The 17745-nt window shown below is 33.6% G+C and overlaps 1 protein-coding gene across 1 annotated transcript in view; it reads right to left on the minus strand.

Annotated features, from left to right (window-relative positions):
• Drgx (Dorsal root ganglia homeobox) overlaps positions 1-17745 on the minus strand; it is a 178763-nt gene that overhangs the window by 57882 nt on the left and 103136 nt on the right. Inside the window, exons 3-4 of the mRNA XM_035350942.2 lie at positions 10548-10639; positions 4564-4665 (exon numbers count right to left, since the gene is read on the minus strand). Of these exons, the coding sequence (XP_035206833.1) occupies positions 4564-4665; positions 10548-10639 (194 nt within the window). The remainder of the gene's footprint in view (positions 1-4563; positions 4666-10547; positions 10640-17745) is intronic.

Raw genomic sequence — 17745 nt, forward strand, 5'->3', positions numbered from 1 at the left:
CAGATAGAAAAATTGCTTGTAAGCCGTGTTTTCGACGTTGCATAACGAGATGATGGCAAAAGAACATTACAAAACACCTCCTAATAGTGTTTTTTGTCACCAAGTGTCATTATAATAAATATGAGAAACCGGAATATTTAATTCGATTGTTTTTTCCCTTTTCCATTCCGTTTTCATTCCTCCATTTTCCCATTTGCTTCAATTGGAGCAAGTTATCGACAGAGAGTTGATAATTCGGTGTAAAATCAGTTTTTACAAGATTTCTATACCTTATTAATTAACAGATTTATTTGTTCGCGTTTTTTTTATTTGCGAACCCGTTTTTGTACAAATGCAAATTTCTTTATACGTTTTAGATGTCTAGTAATTGCTTTTTAATGCACAGGCGAGCCGTGGATGATTGCGTTAGATTTTCTCTCTCTGAGTGTGAAGAAATTACTAATGTGAAGTCATTACATATCGCGTTATTTTTAAATGTCTTGAGAATATTTCCTACTTTTAAAAGATAAAACTAATTAGTCCGTTTGATCGGCTGAGAATGAAAAAAATGAACTGATGTTAACAGTGGTAGGCTTGCTTCCATTTACACTCGCGAAGGAATCATAATTCGTTGCTATTTTTGCCGAATTGCATTTAGCTGTGCAGCTGAAGTCATTTTGAATGACGTGCAAGCATTAATAAGTCCGGATGTTCTTGCATTAACGTTATCGAGAGTTTTTCTTCCTTTTTTTTTTAATAAAACCTGAATTTTAAGGGGTTTCGAAATGAAATTAAAAGTGCTTGCGAAGCAACTTTCTTATTAAGAATTAGTCGCTCTAAATATTGCTGAGAAGGAGGGAAAAAAATATAATTTATCAAGAACTTATTTCCAAGTAATGCATAGACGATACCTCAATCAAAAATTCACCCTTATACATGGAAGTACAAAAATTTATTTAAAATGTAAACTTTATTATTTTTGGAACTGGTGATTGGGATCACCTTTGGCTGCGGTGCACCAGCCATACTATTTTGAAATACTATTTTGAAAGAACGTTAGGAATAATGACGTGAAAGAAAAATTCTTGACAGAAAGAAGAAGCGATTTCAAGATTAAAAAGTACTCCTAGAATTAAATTTTAAATTCAGATTGAATTATTAAAGTTCAAAGAAAGATTCATTTTAGTAATAACGGAACTTAAATTTAAAAAATTGAACCCTTGTTGGCATTATCAATTCTTCTCCGTAAACTGTTACTAAAAATTACGTTATTATTAATGTAAATTATTATATACGAGGTCTGAGACAAAAGAAAAACGAGTCTAAGTGTGTAACTTGAAAACAGAGTTGAGTTGGCGATAACTGTTTTGGTGACCTCATGCTACACACCTCCTCCTCTATCCATGCGGCTAGTTTACACTTAACCGACCACGCCAGTAGGGAATACTGCGTCATTGAGTGAACACGTGCAACTGCATTCTGCCGGAAAAATGCCTAATTTAAAAACCGAACAGCGAATCAACATCAAGTTTCTTGTGAAATTCTTAAGAAATCAGCCACGGAGGAATCATTTCAAATGTTAGCCGAGGCTTATGGTGATGACACTTTGTCTCATGCACGTGTGTTTGAATGGCATAAGCGGTTTTCCGGGAGAAGGGACAGTGTGGAAAATGATGAACGTGCTGTGCCTCCTCCTTGGGCCCCCAGCACGTTTATCATGACTGAATGGGTTTCCAGTGGTCAGACTGCTAATCAATACTACTACACTGAAGTATTAAAAAGACGTCGTGAAAAAATTAGGAAAAAAAGCCCACAGTTATGGAGTGATGGATGGCTATTGCACCAGGAACACCCGCTCACACGGCCGTATCTGTCAAGCAGTTTCTGACCAGCAGAAACATTACTGTGATGGGGTATCCCCCTTATTCATCTCATTTGGCACTATGCGACTTTTTTTATTCCCTAAAGTTAAATCTTACTTAAAGGGAACCCATTTTACTTCAGGCCATAAACGGAGAATCTCCTGAAGGGCCTTCCAAAAACTCGTTCCAGAACTGTTACCAGCTATGGCAGCACCGAATGCAGAAGTGTGTGAATGCTGAAGGGAACTACTTTGAAGGTGATAATGTCACGGAGAACTGATTCTCTAAGTACAGTGATTTATTGGACCAGTCTCGTTTCTTTTTGTGTCACACCCTGTATTACACATTATTAGTGAAAACGAACTATTTGTATTATTGTAAATTATAACTTTTAAGACAAAGTTTAATAAATAAAATTTAAATAAATATTAATTAATTTGTTTAATTATGGCAAACCACGCTAGGACTAACTCCGTAACAGGAGTGATGACTTCCGGAGAATCTTCTACAAGAAACCGGCTCGTATTCACAGATGAGGAAACCCAAGGTTATATTGTTTGCTTTTATGTAACGTCACTGACTTCCAATCTGGTAAAAATCAACTACTCCCTTTGTGTCTATTTCTCTCACTTGTTTAAGTAAGTGACGTCAGCATTGGAAAGAGCCTAAACTTGTGTGTCTATTGACGTTGAGGAAATCCACGGAAACGCTCATTCAGCGAGCCCGTTCGCCTGGCATCAAACCATGTCGAACTACTTGTGTTCAGAGACTTAAGCTCCCGGCCCCTGGTACTAAATAGAGGGTGAACTAGGGTTGGTGATAAAAGTGGTTGAAGTTGTAAAATTTCGTCAACGCATTTCAGAAATGAAATGCGGGCCTCGATTCTTCAGAAGCAAATTATCCATGCCCAAAAAGAGACGGATTAGATTCACCTAATATTTGTTAGTCTAGTCTCTCATCGTGGCTGATCATTACTTAAGATTCAACGTTCTCACCTGCAAGCCCAATACTTTACAGGTCTCTCAAACAATTCTATAACACCTCATAAATCAACAAATACTATAAAGGTCACTTCATATAAACAAAAGGCTTCAAAAGCCTAAAATTTATCAAGAGGACCTGGCATTAAATTATTAAACAGTGCAGTGTTATAGTCTCAAATCTGAACAAAGATTTATTTTTCGGCTCCGAAAGCGAAAAATAAGACGAAGAGAAATATGTGCATACATGAAAATAAGAAAGTATTTTTCTGGGCAGAAAATTGATTGTTGTACTCAATATTTCAACTGAGAGCTCAAGAATGCAAATGAGGAGGAAAAAAAAATCTTGGAATATTATATTAAAGAAAAGGCGAATGTTTGTGGTGTGGACGTATTCAGTTGATCAATGGTGACGTTTACAGAATGTTAAGGTATATTTTTAGTTTATATTCGTTAAACTATTTGTATTTGTAATGTAAATTGATGAAAATCCAGATATTTTTACGTATAAAAACTATTATGATTTAGAACTGCAAAATATTTTAAAACTATTGGTTAATATTTTTGCTCCTCTGGCATTTTTATGCACAGAGTTTATAAGAAACGTTAAAACATAGAAATACTCATTCAGTATTTGAAGCATTGATAAATATCAAAATGTTTATTTTAATAATTCTTTGACTTAAAACAGAAAATAGAATGATTTACAAAATAATTTAAAACGGAATCCTTAAGCCAGTTTGTGTATCAAATTCAGTGTCTTTTGAGTTCAATTTTGTGCATCGAAATTTTGGACTTCCTGTCCGTCGGCCGGATTATTTGGTTTTGCGTAGAAACTCAAATTTTAATTTGTTTTTAACTGCATTTGGTGTTTTAGGTTTTTCCGTATTTTACAATTTTCAATGCAAATGTTTTCAGTTTTTACTCATTTTTACCTCGCCGCGAAATGAGAACTGAAGTGATTGAATGACAAATGTATCTCTAATTAAATTCAAGGAAATAAGTTTAAATGAAGTGCAGCAAAAAATTTGTATAATTTAATAGAATAATAATAAAATATTAATAAAATAATAATAAACAGACACAAAACAATGTTTTGTAAGACATCTTACTAGGAAAACTTACCACTGATAAGATAAACTGAGAAAGGACTGTAAGAAATAGAAAGACGAATGCCAGTACTTAACGGTGCAACGGGAATTGTAAAAGTATACTGCTATGTTGCATTTAAAATTTTGGTAATTTTACTGTGGAATCGTATATGTCGTAAGTGGAAAGAAAATGGTGCTTAGGAATGAAGCCAGCAGCAATGAGTGCAACAACAGAGTGGTAGACTGAGAGCTCAGCAAAAATGTAAAAAAACTTAACAAATCCTTTTGGATGATCATTAAAATCTGAACTACGAGTATTTCAGATGTTTTTCTTCAATTATCTTTTCTTCAAATGAGTGTATATTTTTTGACGGATCTGGTACATAGCTGGACTTACATGGTGATTTAAAAATCTGCTTAGGAACGAGTTTTAAAGTTTGGCTGAGATTTCGTAACAAAGTTTTACTTCATAGCTTATATACGAGTAAGCTTATATTCAGAAATATGCAGTTAATCTTTTCCGGAGTCCGCTTTATTTGGTTTCGCACAATGGGTTTTATTCGCAGTGACTTTATGAATGCTTAAAACTTCTTTGTTTAAATACCAGCAAAATGATCGTTTGAAATCAGGCAAATAAACTGTGTAACGTACCTGAACTCGGGCTTCGGTGAGGTTGATTTTCATAGCTAGATCTTCTCTCGTGAAAACGTCAGGGTAGTGAGTTTGGGCAAAAGCCTTTTCTAATTCTTCCAACTGAAACAAAAAAAATTAATTCCATCACATCACTATAATGCTAAGAATTTGTTATAAGAATAAGGCACCCAGAGTAAAATAAAAAAAAACCTCGTTTTTAAAAATACCAATTAACGCAAACCATTTCAATTCTAAAAAACTGGAAATGTTTCACGGAAACAGATATAATTTTGAGATATTTGTATAGAAACAGATATAATTTTGAGCAGAAATATAAGACAAGTTCAGAAATCATTTCGGTTATCAAACATAAATAGAACACGTTAACAGAAAACGCAGGAGATTATTATAAAGCAAGAGAGCAAGTTTCATTTCCCCAGCTCTTTAATTTCTTTTGCAGTGTCGCCCACTTAAAAGATAGCTGTCCCGTGTGAATGCAGCATTTTGTCCAAACTTTCAGGACAGTTGTTTTTGTCGTTGTTTTAAATGACCCGATATCTGCAACTTGATGCAATCGGGGGTATAGCAAATACCCATTTATATATAACTATCGTATAACGGAGAACGTTAGGCAGGGTGTTCCGCACGAGGGCGGTTGAATTATAGCCGTGAAAAAAAAAAGTTCCGTGCCAGTTTTGATGGACGACACCCTAGGTGACAGAACTGGGGAGCTCTCTCCGCCTGTTCACTAACCACTGAACCCTTGCGAAGACTTCAGGACGGCCGGTATTTTAAATGTCTCCCTGCCTCAAAAACACTCTACGCTTACAAACACCTGTGCATTCTCCGTAATTCGAACCCAGGCCTTATGATACAGCGGCCACCATCGCTAGCCCCCCTACACCGATCAAATCGACACTTGTAAAAAAATTAAATGGGCTGATTAAATACTTCCTCAAATCAATAGAAATGTCATCCACATGTGGGCGAGCGTGAGTTTTTAAAAAAACACAGATCTCCTTGTGTATTCGTAATTCATTAAATTTCTATATCTATTATAGTAGCTGGTGACAGCGATAGGCACAGGATAAAGTAGGAATAAATATATGGGATTCCAAAACTTTCCCATATGATAATACTGATAATGTCTGGAGTGACTGCTTATCCAGAAGTACAATCGACAGGATCTCAGAGGTATCTTTTTAAAAATGTTACATATAATTATTACTTTTGATGGCTGTTTACATTATGGTAAGGTTTTTTTCCCCATGACAGTTGCTGCTAGTGCTGCCTACTGTCCTTTTTGAAATGGCAAATGTTCTTTATTTCGAATTAAAAATTTCTTGCGGTTAAATGAGGACATTTAGAGTCACATTTCAAACAGTTAGCACAGGGAAATATTTGGCCAGTAACCGAGTTGGCTGCAGCTTACACTCAGTGACGTAGAAAAGATACTAATGAAAGGATCACGATACAATGAGAATTTTTTTGACTTTCACTTTCATCTACATTTGAAAAAAAATTCGATAAAGCAGATTAAAGATTACCAATGAATTTTCAATTATATTTTTTCTTCAGAAATTACTGCTTTAGAATAACGCTTTAATAAATATTCTACATTTCGCAAATTGTTAGTTCTAAGTCTGTCTGTTAAATAAATAATTTCCAACACTCGACAAATTTTTTCAAGCTGTTGAAGATTCAAAGCTAAATTAAGAGCTAGATTTTGAATGTGGATAATCTTTTTGATGAAGTAACATTAACTCCAAAACTTTGTTCAAAGTTCTGGATATACTACAAAATCCGAAACATCAAATATCAAATGACCCATTATTTTCAAAAATGATGATTATAAATGCCTGAAAATTTAAAAGTAATTTTGTGTGTGATATTAATTTGTGTAACATCAGAATACTATGAAAGAGATTTTAGTGCAAAGTTTCAGAATTAGAATTCGTCAACTAAATGGCGAAATGAACGAAATAGGTGTTCAGTTGAATTTATAAAAATAGATTATATTATGTACTTTAATTTGTAAGAACGCTGTTCAGAATTTTAGGGAAAAAAAGTGATGCTCATTTTCTGAAGTTTGCGGAAAATCAGAACAAATAAAATTTTTAAAATCAAAAGTTTTCTTTAGTTTAAAAAATTTTAAATATTTACATAGTTTTCCTGTGTTTTTTAATTAATAATTTTTAACTGAGTCATAATGACAAATCTAGTAATGCTTCTTTTGTATTTAATGAGTAAATATATTATCACCTAAATTACTAAAGTAAAACTCTTTTCGATGGTTTTCGAAGTTTTCAGGAATTTTTTATTCACATAAACATTAATTTTAATGTTGTACTCTGATAATTTATAATAATCATAAAAACGTGTTAAGAGTATTTATAGTGGTCACTCGTCTGAGTTACAAAATCCTAAATACTGCTGACAGATATCACCGACCTTATTCAGACAGGTATTGGCTAATGTTGCTGACCTTTTGATAATGTTCTGGAGAGTTTACAAGTATCCTGTCTGACCAGATAGGATACTTGTAAATATCGGAGATCAACGAATATTATCTCAAGGCCAACATAACTTAAAATATTTGACGATCAGAAACTCATGAGAGTAATATTAAAAGACTCTAACAACTGAACAATTAAAATAAAAACCTAAAGCATTATTATTATTATATTATTAATTATTATTAGTTAAGAATTAGGTTATTAGCTTAAAGATAAGTAACTAAAGCAGTGTAACAGCCAATCAAACGTTCTGTGATATAGCTTGAAACCTCGGTGGTAATTTATACTTCAAACTCTTTTCTCTTCTTCTGTAAGTTTATGTAAGTAGAATCTATAGAAGAGCCGAAATAATAAAATAAGTGTGCAATTAAAATAAAACCTTACAAAATATGTGAACGTAAATAAATAAATTTAAACTTTCAACGAAAATATAGAAAAGGTTTAATAACATATAAATAATTTCTATTAATATATTTTAATTGTTACATTCTCGAAAGTTAAAAAAAATGTTATATATTAATATAACATATTTTTATCGAATTACAATAACAGAAATCAAAAACTACTGAATTAAATTCTTCATTTTCAAAAAATATTTCAGACTTTTCAGTTATCTTTGAAGAAACATATATACATCAAATTTGTTCTCCAGTGGTCCAAATTCTCTCTAACTGTGAGATAAAAGAGAGATTTTGCACTTAATATCCTTTTCATTTTATTTATTATAGGCGTGTTCTTCGCGGATGATATAGCTTCTGATTCTAGAAAGGTTTAGCTTAAGTCTTAGGTCCACCATGTGTTAGCTGCATCAGGTATTGAAATCAGTTCAATTTATTTTAATTTACGAGTTTCACTTATTGATGACATCTTAAAACCCGAAGATATTGTAAGGCAGTTGGACGGGGAAATATTTATTTGCTGCAACATTCTTTGTAGAAATTTATCAGCGTCATCTTTAGAAATGCTACAAAATTCTATCTTGTTTGTTTCTTTAAAAATATTTATTCTGTAAAGCAGTGGAATTATTTTACCATGTTTATAATATGTGTAATGAAAGTATTTCATCCCTAGATTCTTAAATATTCTTCATTTGCAGAAAATCTTTACATTCTCTACCGTTATCCGAACTTTGCTCTAATTGAAAGAGCTTCCTTTTATGTAATGCCTCGAGAAATTCGCGCTAATTTTAAACTCTGATAATTATGTTCAATGAATAAACTATGTTTCATTATCAGAAATAAAAACACTCCTGAAATCTTTTATCAAATATTAATAGCACATTATCTGAAGTTCGCATACATATATATACTTTTTTGTTTTTTGAAGTATATATTGTTGTAATTATTACAGTAGGTTTTTTCTGCGTTAACTTTTACTGCTTTAATATTGTATTCTTGTTTATACTTGGTGTAATTGCTTTACTCTGTAACTGGAATATCAAATGTGCTTTAAAGCATTAGCTTGTTTTTACTTTCCTCTTCTGTGCAAGTACATATGTTACGGTGAAACACCGAAATCTGGAGAATGTCGACTTCCACCAATGAATGTTATCATTCACATAGTCGCTTGGTGTATGTCCTAAATATTTTCCAAATACTCTTATTTCTGTCTTATACCGGTAAATGTCGACATTCACCATGTACTAATGGTGAATGTTGAACATATAAGAATATTATATTTTGTTCTCCGTAATTCAGCCAGGAAAAAACGCCCTTGAGACTTAAAATAAGAACATAAGAACTTAAAACATGCAGTACATTCAAAATGAGAAAGGAAAATAATAAAAGTTAAAAACTTACAAAATTATGCGATTCAAATCTTATTTATTGCAACAACTTAAACTGTTATGACACTTTGAATTGCACAAGAGGCCCTTGCTTTTACAACTGCATTTATTTGTGGAACACTTCCTTTTACAATGACAGCGCGTACACATACTCTTCTCTTTTCGACGACCTACACCGAAGCATATCTGTGATTGTCGACATACACCGGTGAGGGTCCGAATATATAAGAATTTAATGCAATATTACATCTTTCACATCTGCTAAGAGTGCAAAGAAAATTATGGTCTTAGAATATATGGCAGAGAATTTATTTAAGCGGCGGAGAAAAGTGACTCAGAATAATAAATAAGAACAAGTACATATGATTTGTATCTTTGTCAAATTTTTTCATTATCACTTATCATTTCACATAAGATAACATCCACACGATATGGGTATCTAATAGCTACGCTTTGGGATGCCATGTATTCGTCACGCATATTCGCTCAAACCATAACGTTATGCAAATTGAAAACATGTGAGTTTAATATTGAGCTAAGTTAACTGCAACTCATAATTATCATCGTTAATGGTCATTTGCTATCTCAGGGAAAATTATGGTCGCTTTTATTGATCAAAGATAATACGATTTCCTGTTTGTGCGACATGAAAAATGTCTAGCTAGTAGGAAGCAATAAGATGTATTGTTTAAGTAAAGTTAATACTTCTAAAATTGTAATCCTAAAAAAGAAAAAAAGGGAAAGTAAGAAGTAAAAACAAAAGCATGGGTAGCCTTAATTTCGTTATCGTGTCGTCTACAGGTTATCGACCATGTTTTGTAATGTACGATTTTTTAACTTTATCGGTAACCCACAAGAATGGCTAAATAAAGTGTTGTGATTTAATTTTAATCTGTCTGCGTGAGCAATTGGTGATTATTTTAGGACAATAATTCGCCTAATTTGGGCATAGCTGAGTGACGAATTTAATGATAAAGTTCCATATTAAGTGAAATTATACTTTGAGTTATGCATTAGCTAAATTAGGCAATCGTTTCACACATTCCTATAAAATATATGTTACATTTTATCTTATCTTAACAGTAATGATCTGTGATAAGGAGTTTTAGGAATTTTGTTTTTCAAAAGAGTGAATATTTGGAGAAAATAGCCTGAATAAAGACATATGCGTTAATGTAAAAGAGACCGCTGTGTACTTTAAAAATAAATGTATAAAGAATAAAATTTTTCTCAGAATGCTTCAACAGAATATTTCGGATGAAATGAAAAAAAAACATGAAACTCTTGAAATTTATTACAAAGCTCTGTCCTGTAAACTTTGCAAGGCATAAATTCCATTCATTTTCACCTTTTGCTCTTTTCTTAGTCGCTCAGGTATTTTTCACAAAGGTACACCAAATATCACTTCTCTACAACTCAGACTAACGAAAGGCCTCCAACTTCATCTACATCCTTACCTGCCTACGTTGTCTGTGGGGTAAGCCTTTCTCCTTCGTGGCAAATGCGCATTTAACTTATTTGATGGGAACACCAACCTAGCGGCATTTGGAATAGAAAAAACACAATTTCTGAAGATTCTCGATCACGTACGAAAGTCAAATTCAGCTCAGGTGCAGGTCGAGACAATGACTGAGAAAAAAGCGTAAATTCTGGTATTTTTCTTTTCTTACGGGGAAGGAAATAGAATGTTCACTCCTTACCTGTTGAACGGTGAATGTGGTTCTGTTCCTTCTCTGTTTTCTTCTCACGAAATTGTCGTCGTGTAGGTCCGACTGGTACCCGTAACCGCTGTCTGAAACGAGATCAGGGAAGGAGAACATAAGTTTAGGGAACGTGGGCAGAATAGACAAACAGACAAGGCAACAGAAAGAGCTCTCGGGTGAATTCGGTTTATTATTTTTATGGTTTTGAATAAAGTGGTGTTTTCTTTACTTTGTAGGCCAGTTTTCTCCCTGGGAAAAACATCCGGTTCACAAAATTATGCAGACACGGAAACAGATGCGAGAAAATGATGTCACCAGCAAACGAAAAAATTTACAAAAGTAACACAGTCTCCAAATATTAGGGAAATGTTGCTTTGTTGCTCGGCAGTTACGGTTAGTTGTCATGGTGTAAGATGTTCTAAAGTAACCGATTCTAAAATTATTATGAAATATTTCGTAATTACTTTAGAAAGTCTTCCAAAAAGGGCATCCCTCCCCTTAGACAGATAGCCGTCGTGTGCTCTCTCATAGTCCAATAATTTAAGCCCTGAAATATTAGGAATTAATAGCACGCATTCGATAATTCGTAAAGATGCCATAATTCGGTAAAGTGAAGTCTTTGATAATGCCGAATTACGAAATGTGTCGTATTTCGGACTCAATATAATGTAATAAAAAGAATTTTGTGAACATAATTGATCTTATTGTAAGAATACAAATTCCTAAATGAAAAGTATACAAATACATTTAATGACTGACAGCATACTATGAGAAAAATTACCGATGTACAAAATTTATTATTCACCATCAATTTAAGTTTTGGACTTTACAGTGCTGTTGTCAGAAGAAGACTTTCCAAAACATAAATATCCACCTTCTTGTCACAAATTCGTTGAGAAACTATGAAAGATTCATTGTTTTAACACTGCGTTGTTATGATCAGGCTCTATACGTTCCACATTACGCACTCAATGTTTCGTCAGCCTTAGAGCAAGTAATAATATTTTTAATCGTCAATCTGTTTTTCTTTTGATTTCAATGGGATTTTTCCACCATTAGACTGTTTTTACTTCCTTTTACGAAGCAGACGAAGTGTTATAATCGCGAAACATTTTGGGTATAATGTTTCAACGAAAATATCCATTTTCACGGCTCTCGATTCCATTTAAAAGATTTCTTTACTTGATATCTGTATTTACGGATAGAATAAAGGACTCTTTTTTGTATATATCTCGCATAACTCAAGAACAAGGAGCAGTAGAAAGTTGAAATTTTGTACATAGGACTACTATAACATGTAGTTGCACACCTCTCTTTTTGGTTGCAATCGGCTGCACCGAAAGCATATATATACACACACTTTGTTGCGGCTCAGTTTGATCAGTATTTTATTCTTATATGTTGGTAAATTGCGCATTTTTTGCTTTAAAAGTGGTTGAATTGTGTAGTTTTTATGTTCCGGTTAAGGTTCTTATGCCTTTAGTTAATCTGCATGCAGCTGTTGTAGAGTTATCAATAATTTAAAACTTCAAATAGCGTTAATTTAAAACCGTGGCAGTTAATTTAAAATTTTTAAACTTTAAATTTAAAACTTTAAGCGGCGAGTTAAGTTTAAAGAACTGCTATTTGTTTACATTTAAAACTTAGTATAATAGTGAATTTAGTCTATTTCTGCACCTTATATGTCTTTTTGCAGAGTGGTACCAAAAGTAAACTTTCAACTTTGTACACCGAAAATTTTGTTTTCCTACTCGCAGACCGAATTGCTTGTTTTAGCGTAGAAACTCTATTATTATTTCTAAAATGTTTTTACCTGTATCTGGCGTTTTATATTTTTCTGTATTTTATAATTTCTATTGAAGATGCTTTGAGTTTTTATGTACTTTTACCTTGCCGCGAATCTGATTGAATCAGAAATATATCTCTAATGAAATTCGAGGAAACGATTCTAAATAAGGTACAGCATCAGATATTTTGCTTTCACAATCGATTCAGCCCATTTCGCTTTCAGACAGTTTAAAAGCGTTAATCATACGACCATCACCAACTTTGCTTTCTTTAACAGAGTTTCCTTCATAGCATTGAACCATAATGATACTCTTTCAAATATAATACCAGAGACGTAATTTTTTTCAAGTAACAGATGTTTAATCTCGTCACACAGCACTCCATAGAATATATGTCTACGGATTATCGAAATTATTTCATTGTATTTCCTTTTGTGAAGGAAACATGGCAGTAGATATTTTGAGAACGTACGTCAAAATAAATCGGAAAAAGACGGAATCAGCAATAAAAATTAGGCAATATAAGCAAATAATAGCAGATTATTCTTCAAACGTTTTAACCATATCTTCTCCTTCGACTGACATTCATTTTCAGTTTTCCACCTATAAATAACATTAGATGTTTCGTCTCCTATTATCATTACAAACCGCTTTCTTGTTGAATGTTAATAAATTTTTCCGCTATTTTGTTTTCGGCACGATAATGTCGGTTTTACTTATTAGGATCCCTTCCCAAAAAAGTATAGTTTCAAGCTCCGAAATATACTCTGGTACGAAATATATTACCTCAGGACCGGCCTTAATGTATTTGGTTCTCTAGAAGAAAATTAGTTGACCCCCTCCCCTGAAAACCAAAATTTTTTAAATATACGTCGAGAAACATCCGTTCTTTTGGCACCAGGGGTGGTCGCTCGACTTAGCCTTTTTTTAAAGCTCTTTCTGTTGTTGTTGCTTATGCTGACTTGTCTAACGTAGTCAGTGCAAGCCCACGGAAGTCCTCGTGGCAAGGAGCGCTAGAATACGCCTGCGGTTTGCAACAGCCTTGAGCACCATTCAGGTGACAGTGCGAGTTTGCTCAGTTCTGCCCCCAATTTTGATGGAGAACACCCCGAAGATGGGTCCGAGGGTCTCCTACCCCTCTCCCCTTCCACCAAACCACACGAGAGGACTTTCGGTTCGGCGCATATTTAGAGTTCCGCCATATTCCGTCGGTTCCACACCGATACTATACATTTAAAAACATCCATGCCTTCTCTTTGACAGCAATCAGCGACGCTAAATATCTTCTTTCTCCAGTTGTGATAACTTTGTATAATTCACTTGCCAACAATTATTTAAAGAAATCTTTTGCCGTTTTGCATGCAATTACGTTTGACATTTGTAATATGCAGTACAAAATCCTCGGAGATAATTTTGTCCGAAGGGTGCGTGAACTTAAGAGTTCGTAGAGTCAGCAGTTATATATCAGTTTAATTACCAGAAGTTCGCTCTAATATTCTCACATCCCACTGCCTGCCATGATTCCTACTTGGAGGGCTGACGCGTGCGCCTAGCTGATGGTGAAGTTATGTTTGTGTACAGTCAATATATGCAATGGGAAATATTTCCTCGAGTTTAATTTCAATCTGATAATTTAAGCGTAGGGTTTGTTTCCTGAACTAGTATAAATGGATAATTCATTTGTACCTCGGTGATCACTTACGCCTTATAAAGTAAAGCGAGGGAAATGAGCCGCCTGATTGCGGTAAATATGTTAGAATATATATATAAATCAATGCGGCAAATAAAGATTGGACTCCATAAGGAGTACGTTTTTCAGTGGGATGAAAAGCAATTCGCAACTGTCATGTTACTCCATGGAGATCTGAAAGAGAAACATTATTGCTAACCAATAGCTGATATTTTGGTGAAAATATTAAATATTCCAATCACGCTTTTCTAAAAACCTTATTTGGTTTAACAACTTATCAGTTAAATAATTAATCTTATAGACATCTTGTTTGCTCCGAAACAGTTGAGCAAGAACAAAATGTATGTAATATTTCTTCGTCTTCTATCATCTCTTATTCTTACGTGTCGAGTGAATAGGATCTCAGTGATTCCCATTTTAACTTGGAGCTAGACTCAAGTAAATTTTTGGGACTTCATTACTTTAATAGCCACACATTTTAAATTTAAATGACAGCTACAGTAGTCGTCGCTTAATGTAATCGTAAATAATGTTACTATCCGGGTATTTTTTATCGAAATCCGGGTATTTTATCGAATATACAAAAACTTGGAAAATACATTGCTCACAATGATCAACAGTACAGATTTTGAGGGATGATTCAGACTCAGGTTCCTCTTCTTCAGGAGCAAATAAGTCTGCAGAATGCTTTCCTTGAAATCATCTACATCAAATAAAAGTTGTTTTTTGCACTTATAAGAATTTTCCTCCTTAGGACAAAAATAACAAACGTTATGAGGAAAATTAAGCATCTGCAAAAAAAGAAGCATCTGCGAAGCGGTATACAAATTCTAAAATCTACATTATAAGCAAAGATAGAAAACAAGTGTCTCAGTCCATTATTCCCCTACAAAATAATTGAATATAAAAATATCAAAATCATAAACTCTTCTCGAAGCTTGAAGCACGAAACCTCTAGATAGGTAGCATGTGAAGACCGTATATGAAGACCTGAAGAACAACGGTATGGGGATGGTATCCTTCGTGCTTGTACATGCATCTGTTTTATTTAGTATACATTTGAACCAGTGATAAATTCAGAACTTCTATAGTCACTATTTTTCTCCACCCAAATCTTCCATTTTTGGACAACACACAAAAGTTACATTTGTTTTCGGACACATTACGTTTTTCAGTTTTCTTTGCAAGAATCAGTTACTAAATATTAGCAAAACGAATATGTATTTCTTTCATATAGACTGTTGATCACCTATTTTAAAACCTGCTTGCTTTTAGAAAGGTTATTTAAAACATTTTTGGCAAAACAAATTTATTCAAAAAGTTCAGAAAACGAACTTCAGTTCGGACACTTTGAATAAATAGTTTATATTTAATAAATATATAAAAATAACACGGCTTTCAATGCTTAGTTTTATATCCTTTAGTTACAACTACACGTTTTAAGTGTTCTGGCATGGATTCAACTAATGTTTCGCTTAAAGTTTCATTTGTTCAGTTCGTACGTAATTATTGCTTTTAAGTGGATCTTTCGAAGTTGCGTCCATGTTTCTTAGTTCTACATACTCCATCACTTTGAATGACGCCAAATATCGGCATTGGTACCGGTTTTCTGGTAACCCAGAATCCACTTTGTTTCCCTAATGTTATGGCAAGCATTTTTTTTTTTTTTTTCTTTTTTGTTACATGCAGAGGTGTATTTCTTAAGTTTAATCTGACTGTATTTGTTTACTTTAGTCATGGAGGTCTACGTTATATGTAGTATGTGATGTTTTGAATTTTGACCATATTTTAACAATTGGAATTTTAACTGTGGTTGATTGGCCATCGGTTTCCGTTAGCTGGCTGGTTATCACTGTGCCATTATTTCTACAAAGAATTAAATCTGGTAATAAAAATACTGTGGTTTCTTCATTGTCCAGGATCGCACGAAAGAAATATTGTTGGAGATACATTTCGGAAAATCTTGTCTGGAAAAACAATTATCTCCAAATGTTTCAAAGTGCACATTGCTTTGGTAATCGAAGTTTTGGGCACTTATCAGTGAATCATTCTCTGACATTTAAAATAGCTCCGTACACCATACTAACATACTAACCATACTAATACCATTTGAGTCCTCCTTTGCTAAGTTTTTGTGGTGTAGCAAGTACCAGGATCAAGAAGATGGGAACCGATTGTAAACTTTTACCATGTCCGTAGAATACTCAGAAATTTCGGTGATTTCAGAACAGTTGGGCAATAATCACAAGTGAATATTTAGGACTAAATGTTTAAGATTGTTATCTTAAGCCATTCTAAGTTTTCTTGCAAATAGTTTAAGGCTTTCATTAGAAATATTTACATATATATACTAATCCCTATTATTTTCAATAACCTATACATTTCTTATTCGAAAGGTAGCGGAACATCCCAAATCTTTGTACCTCTACCGCCGTGCATAATATTAGGCAACAGGTTTTTCGAATTATATTCTTCATTCGTATTTTGCCACACATTAGTTCGTCTGACTGACCCAAATATATTAAATTTTGACTTTTCTGGAAACATAATATTGCTTCAATGTGATAAGGATTCTTCGAAGACCATCTGTATTTTCCTTATTTTCTTGTCGACCAAGTATTTCCATCTTGCTGATCGCCCGTAGTGTACATGTGTTATAAATAATTCTTTTAATAGCTCCAGGGTACACTTTTCTTGAAAGCTGTTCTTCCAGCCTACCCAACATTTTGAAGTAATAATGTTTGGGTGTTGTTTGCTTCTTCGTAGAGTAAATTTGAGTTTCCTTGGTGTTAACTTGGAGCGTGGTCCAGACTTCAGTTCATTTTCAAACAGTTCCACACAATTTCCATCGTTTCATGATATCGGAGATAGTTAAGCGCTTTACATCAAGAATTTTCCTGACACTTAGAATACACTTTACCACCTTTAGAAAGATAAATTATTAAATTTTTAACAGACGTAGTCGTTAATTTATAGCATCTTGCCGTGTTCACTTCAGATGTGAAACTGATAATATATTTTGCTAAACGAGTAAGCATTTCCAAATGCAGGTGATAATTCTTGTGATGAGTATTTTCATTTAAATCAGAAACTTTTAACACGAAACATCGCCTTCCAGCAACTTCAGCAAAACTTTCGAATATCCGAATTATTACGTGAGTTACTGATTAACACTTTTTGAATAAATTATTTTATTATACGTAATATTTTGAATATATTTATTTTTCAACAAACAAGCCTTAAAATACAGAAAACGTAATATGTTAAGAACACATATGAAGTCTGTGTTTCAATATTTAGTAGAAGATGTATGCAAATCAATTTCAAAAATTTCAAATGCATACATGTTACCGGCAACGTAACGGAAGAAGGCTTTTTACAGAATGTCTAGGCAATAGACAGAATGCCAAAAATTGTACAGCAAAATAACGAAACTGGCAATATTTCTCACACCAAAGCACTCTGTGCAATGTTAAACGAACAAACCGGCCAAGTATGAAATACTCATGCTAAAATGTTGTGTTCTAATTTTACATGGCAAGGCTCATGATTTTCGACGCTTGCTTCAAACAGACGATTTGCCATTTGCATTTCAGTCTTTTTCGGGAGGTATCTTTGTCGGGAAGTCTTTGTCGGGAATATAAAGTGTCTAAAGTAAAACAAAACTAGTGTTTTCCCAACCAAAGCTACTTGGCAAAGCCCTTGAGTAAAAGACCAA

Source organism: Stegodyphus dumicola, chromosome 8, assembly GCF_044657685.1.
Source record: "Stegodyphus dumicola isolate Sdum_Otavi_A_Nest chromosome 8, ASM4465768v1".
NCBI classification, from domain to species: domain Eukaryota; kingdom Metazoa; phylum Arthropoda; class Arachnida; order Araneae; family Eresidae; genus Stegodyphus; species Stegodyphus dumicola.